General features: G+C 36.4%; 1 protein-coding gene across 1 annotated transcript; it reads left to right on the top strand.

Moving 5' to 3' along the window:
• The first annotated feature begins 2,249 nt into the window (after nucleotides 1-2,249).
• On the top strand, nucleotides 2,250-3,877 carry LOC111470567 (polygalacturonase-like). The gene is made up of 4 exons (XM_023116106.1): nucleotides 2,250-2,690; nucleotides 2,782-3,071; nucleotides 3,193-3,421; nucleotides 3,505-3,877. Exons 1-4 carry the CDS (start codon nucleotides 2,250-2,252, stop codon nucleotides 3,700-3,702), a joined length of 1,158 nt encoding a protein of 385 aa, XP_022971874.1. The 3' UTR covers nucleotides 3,703-3,877.
• The last annotated feature ends 2,510 nt before the right edge of the window (nucleotides 3,878-6,387 follow it).

The raw sequence follows: 6,387 nt of genomic DNA, 5'->3' as shown, positions 1-6,387 counted from the left end.
CTAGAACATCAACTTTTGAGGTTAAGATTTGGTGCCTTACCTAGCCTTGCAACAAGCCAATCTTTGCCACTCTTTCCCACTCTTTCCCACTATCTTGTTTATGCCTCCAACTTCTCTTCAATGCCCACTCTCTGTGGTGTGTTAGAAGATGCACCATCCTCTTTGGTTACATTATGGCACTCGTCTAAGCCCTCGTATGGTCAATGGGAGCCACTTGAGGGTCGCCGCTTCTCTTGTCGCAATGTGAGGGTCAAAGCCTACTTTCTTCATAGTTAGGTTGTGACATTCTCTCGCATTTAAACTAATCATCGTCCTAGATGACTTACTTGGAGGCACAACTACTGTTAAGTTGTGACACAGGGCATCCTACTCGGAAGAGGAATCAAGAGCCTTGTAATGCACTACATAATGAGAGGTCATGGTCGCTTAGAGTGTAATAGCATAGTGACTAGAAATCTGAGAATATGTAGGGTATGGCCTTGCATGGTCCTAGGTTAGTGCATGGTTCATTAATAGTCCTAATTATATTTGAATCCTATCACATATTACCCTAAAGTAAATGTAAGTATTTTCTCAATTATAATCATGTCATAAGTACTTTGAGTACAATATAAGGAAGTCTTATCGATATCTTTTGGCCTCCAAATCATCCTTCGCAGACCCATCTTTCGTCATATTATGTACATACGACTTCATGTTCTCCAACAAAATTGATTTTCCTTAGCCAACATAGCCTCTTTCATTTTCTTCCTAAACGGTCTTTCATCATTCACAGAAACCAAAACCTCAAGATCCTCATCAGTGTTCTCATAAAAAATATACAGAGTCTCGACAAGTTAATCGACCTTCTACCGAGATTTACCTTCAGAATTCGGGCGCCACACTGGCCTCTTCGCCAACCAAGTCGTCGTCGCCCTCCTTGCCAAAATTGGCTCCTTCTCCTACTGTGGTGACTCTTTCGGCTTTAACACCATCTTCGTCCCTTGCTCTGGGGACGTGGCTCCCTCTCCATCTATTAGAACTTCACCACTTGCTATGGCGTTGGCAACTTCTCCACCAACTGTGCCTATTGTTCCATCACCGGCCTCCACTCCTAGCAATGATGGTGTTGTGAACACGATCGTTGTCTATGGATCTATCATTGTGGCTTTTCACCCACTCATGATGGTCTCTTATTAGTCAGTTAAAATATGCTCAAGTTATTTTTACTCATGCTCATCTGCTCGATAGAAAATCAGTCCACAAGGCGCAAATCTCACTCTATCTTCGCCCCTCTCTTTCTTTCTTCATCTATAATACAGCCCAGAGTCCGCACTCTCAGTTACTGCCCTCTTCTTCCTCTATTGCTCTGAGTGCCACCACGTCCACCCTTCCTTCTTCACAACTACCATCAAACCCTCTCTCTTTGTGCCTCTGGCTCTTTTCTCAAAATACTCATCGCCCTAATTTTTGAAGCCTCTACCTTGAGTCTCTATCCCACAACTCATGGTTATTTCTCAACACCAAACTATTAGTGGTTCTCCTCTCTGATTCTACTCTCTATCGACCTCTCTTTATATTTTTCAAATATTAACTTTGCAAGTCTTGGGATCAAACCAATATTATCCCACAAAGCATGGACATGCAACATGTGATACCTAAAAAAAAATTGTGACAAACATCAACTCATTCAATCATCGAAGTCGAGTTGAGCCGGTTGTTGTGGCTCGTGCTCACGATATTAAATGTTTTTTTATTTTTTGTTTGGAGAAGCTAATAAAACGAGTTTTAGAAAAGAAGAGAAGATTTGTGTGAATTTTGGAAGGAAAGGGCGATGAAAGTGGAGGATGGAAATAGGGAAAAGCATTGAAATTGTGAAGTTGGGGGGAGAGGGTGTTGGCTATGAACCCGCCGTTTTCTTCTCCGTTTTATCCTCCGCTTCTTCTCTCCAAACTCTTTTCCCCTATTTTCCTCAATTTACCTTTCTACCCGACAATTATACCTAACCAATCCAAGTCCTACTTTTTTTATTTATTATTATTTCATTTTTCAAAAAATATTTTAAAACTATACGTATTTATTTATTCATTTAAAATATATTTTTAATTTTTAATTTATTAATATTTATGATGTCACGACTCTTTAAAACAAGTGTGAATGAAAATACGTCCCATCCTAATTTCCAAACATGTTTTACTCATTTTATGAACTTTCTTCTCCCTATATAAACCCCCAAATTCATCCCAGTTGTAGAAACCAACACAATCACGATGGACCCTCGAACAACCTCCTTTCTTCTCTCATTGCAACTCGTCATCTTCTTCAACTCACCCTTTGCTGCTTCCGAGACACTCAACGTCGTCAATTTCGGAGCCAAACCCGACGCCAAAACAGACTCGTCCAAGGCCTTCCAAGCAGCATGGGCGCGTGCTTGTACCTCTTCTACGTCCTCGTCCATTTACGTCCCAAATGGTAGATTCTATCTCCGCCATGCAACTTTCAACGGGCCATGCAGAAGCGACGCCATCGACATACACATCGATGGCACTCTCGTGGCTCCTTCCGACTTCCATGTTAATGCCAACTCTCCAAATTGGATCATTTTTCACCTTGTTAATGGAGTTTCCATCTTTGGTGGCACTCTTGATGGTCAAGGAGCTGGATTGTGGGCTTGCAAACGTTCTGCCAAAACCTGTCCTCGTGGAGCCACGGTACACTCATCCTTTTGAGCTGTAATTAAATTCCTTTATTTTTTTTAACAAAGGTTGTACGTATCATATACTTTGTTTTGTGTATGGGCAGTCGCTGGAATTTACCGATTCGAAAAACATTTTGATAAGTGGATTAACCTCGTTAAATAGCCAGATTTTTCACATAGTAGTGAATGAATGCCACAATGTGAAAATGGAAGGACTAAAGGTCTCCGCTTCGGGTAATAGTCCCAACACGGATGGCATTCACGTAGGGCTATCATCTCATGTCACCATTCTCAATTCAGATATCAGCACTGGCGACGACTGCATCTCAATAGGCCCCGGCACCTCCAACTTGTGGATTGAGAATGTTGCTTGTGGACCTGGCCATGGAATTAGGTACTTGTTAAGTTTCTTTTAACTTGAAAAACAAAACCAATTGACAACGAGAGGAGTAGCCTACGTATCTTAAAAAGATTGCGAGATCTCTTAACACTCACTATTTTATTGGATGATGCAGCATCGGGAGTTTAGGAAAAGCGTTGAAGGAGGATGGAGTTCAAAACGTGACAGTAAAATCTTGTAGATTTACAAACACTCAAAATGGAGTGAGAATAAAAAGTTGGGGAAGGCCAAGCAGTGGGTTTGCAAGAAACATTCGTTTTCAACATCTCAAGATGACCAATGTCAAGAATCCCATCATAATCGATCAAAATTACTGTCCTTACAATAAAAATTGCCCTGGCCAGGTACATTTCAATATTTGTATGCATTAAAAGAAAAACATTATGTTTAAACAATAAATTTCATTTTCGTTCTTCTAATGGAATAGGCTTCGGGAATTAAAGTTAGTGATGTGACATATCAAGACATTCGTGGGACAGCCGCCACTAGATTCGCCATGACATTCGATTGTAGCCCAAAGTTTCCATGTGTGGGAATAAGGTTGGAAGATGTAAAGCTGAGTTACAAGAATGGAGCAGCCAAAGCTTTGTGCAGCCATGTTAGAGGAACCGTTACTGGCTGTTAGTGACAGATAAATTTGGTAAAACTCTTGAGAGTAGAGAACTTTGTATTATTAGAAAATGATGCTAAATTGTTTTTCTACCTCTTCCACCAAATGTCAAAATATGTATTTAGAGGTAAATTGGGACATTCCCGACTACCATTTATGATTTGAAACCCATACATCTAATTAAACACAATTCATATATATACCCAATACACGTAGCTAAGAACATGTAATAAATGTTGCCCTTTAGAAAAATCATTAAAGTCTTATTCTTTTTTATAGATCTCATTTCATTATTTATGATTCTCTCCATTTCTCTCATTTACCGCTTCTTAATATCTCTTAATAGTGTACGTGTCTATACTACCACGAAGGAATATGGGTATTCCCCAGTGCATGAATACACAATAATGCACAAGGTCTCAACATTTTTCCATTTTTATTATTATTTAGTACAACTTCACTAGCCTCTTACTTCATATCATATCATTTTGTCATATCATTTCTCATATCGTTTATCATATTGTTTATCACAACTTTCATGTGTATGTCGCGGTTGTATTTCATGTTAGTTCGTCATCTTGCATGTCAATCATATCATTTCATACCACAAATATATCATATCAAAACGTTTCCATATTTTCATACATAAAAATTCACATTATACACATATCATATCGTATCATATATCATAACACTCACATAGTATATTCTAGGTGTGCCTTCAACATATCATATCATAGCTATATCAATTCATCAAACATATTTTACCATAATATATATCATATCATTTTCATATTATAGTATAATATATATAACTACATGCATCGTCCCCATATCCTAACCATTTCGTACACATTTCGTAGTCCTATCGTTCCATACGCATATTCTTGTGGTATCATTTCATGAACATACGTTAATCATATCGTTTCCCAACAATCTACCATATCCATATCATCATTTCTTATATATAACTTTATTGTATCGTCTTATCAATCAATCTTTCATAACCATAATATTTTTTATATGTCACATTATCGTACCATTTTATCAACCTATCATAACCATAGCGTTTTCTATACGTAACCTTATCGTATCATTTTATCAACCTATCATAACCATAATTTTCTCTATACATAACATTTTCCTATTGTTTTATCAATCTATCATAACCATAACATTTTCCATACCTAATCTTATCGTGTCATTTTATCAACCTATCGTAACGTAACGTTTTCTATACATAACCTTATCGTATCGTTACATTACATTTATTGTATCCTTCTCATATCTTATCTCAAACATATCATTTAACACATGATGCCATAACCGTTAACGTACCATTCATATATCATAATATATATCTATTATGTCATAGTCATGACGATACATAAACAATTCACACAAATCAAATATACATGACACGTGTAGAACCACGGGGCACATGTCACCATCAAATATAATCATACTGATAGTAAGGTCACTTACCGGTTGGTGTTCACCAATTTATTCTTAATGAAAATTCGATTTTGTTTTTTTTGTACCCAAGTCAATCGATCAATTTCAAGTTCAATTTTCTAAATTTTACATTAGTCTGTGTTAGATTTCATGCGAGTATTAGAGAGTTTGAATCAGTAGAGTATTGGAATGTTATATATATATAATTCTATTTTCATTAAAGATCTCATTTTCTATTGGAGAGATATTGTTACTATTATATGAACGAATTTGATAGAGTTTTTTTGCTCTCATATTTTCTCAGTTTTATCTTTTAATTATGTTCACCAAATCTTCTCTTTTACTCTATGGGTATCTACCCGGTTAAATTTTCCCTTTTCGTCCCTGTATTTACTATGTTTTATCTTTTAATTCGGCCTTCTCTATTACTTAATTCTTCTATTCATCAAATCTTTCCTTTTACTCTCTCAATTTATTCTATTAAAATTTTCCCTTTTACTTCCAAATCTTCCCTTTTTCTCTTTCACTTGGTGTTTCCTTTTTTTTTTTTTTTTCTTTTTTCTTTTAATTTTAATTGTGTTAGCAGTTTAATTTTGTTGACAAATATTCTTGTTCAATGGGTTAGTAGTTTAATTCTGTTGACCAATTTTTAATAGATTTTTTAGCTAGTAATTTAATGAAACTCATATAATGCTAATTAATATCTATTTGATTCTAATGTGATTTCCTCTAAATAATTGAATAAAAGAAAAGGAGATCTGATTCTAATAATTGGATAAAAGAAAAAGAGATATACTTCTAAGAGATTTCTTGTAACATAGAAAATGCTAACTCAAAATTTAAATGATTGGATAAAGGAAAAGGAGAGTTGAGATATGACTTACCGTAATAACAAAGTGAAATCTCTAAACGTGCTTCCTTGAAAAGTCTATAATTGTATAGTGAGCTCCTATCGAGCCAAAGTGTCAGCCTCACCCACAGCTATGACAATATTAAATTGTCGTGTCTATGTTGCAAGTCTCGGTGGCCGGTCCAAGATGAACGAACAATAGAAAAAGGTATGAAAGTGAGATAGCCCATAGATAGTGTGCATGAGTTTTTTGTATTTGTCTGAAGCACGTTTATTTTCCAACAAGTCAATTAGCAAGTCGTCTAGACTCTGCTTCCACAAGAGTTGGTACCACGAAGAGGAATCTCGTGGTTGGCTTGTGAGCGACACCCTATGAGTGTACCGTTATGTGTCAC

This window comes from Cucurbita maxima, unplaced genomic scaffold (assembly GCF_002738345.1).
Source record: "Cucurbita maxima cultivar Rimu unplaced genomic scaffold, Cmax_1.0 Cma_Scf00046, whole genome shotgun sequence".
In the NCBI taxonomy this organism is placed as follows: Eukaryota; Viridiplantae; Streptophyta; class Magnoliopsida; order Cucurbitales; family Cucurbitaceae; genus Cucurbita; species Cucurbita maxima.
Note: the sequence above shows the minus strand (reverse complement) of the source record. Positions and strands in the feature narration are given on the sequence as shown.

Excerpts from the sequence above, each read along its gene's own strand:
- LOC111470567 (XM_023116106.1), top strand. The coding sequence starts at position 2,250 with ATGGACCCTCGAACAACCTCCTTTCTTCTCTCATTGCAACTCGTCATC. Across the intron at positions 2,691-2,781 it reads CCTGTCCTCGTGGAGCCACG|TCGCTGGAATTTACCGATTC; the intron begins GTACACTCATCC and ends GTGTATGGGCAG. Across the intron at positions 3,072-3,192 it reads GGACCTGGCCATGGAATTAG|CATCGGGAGTTTAGGAAAAG; the intron begins GTACTTGTTAAG and ends TGGATGATGCAG.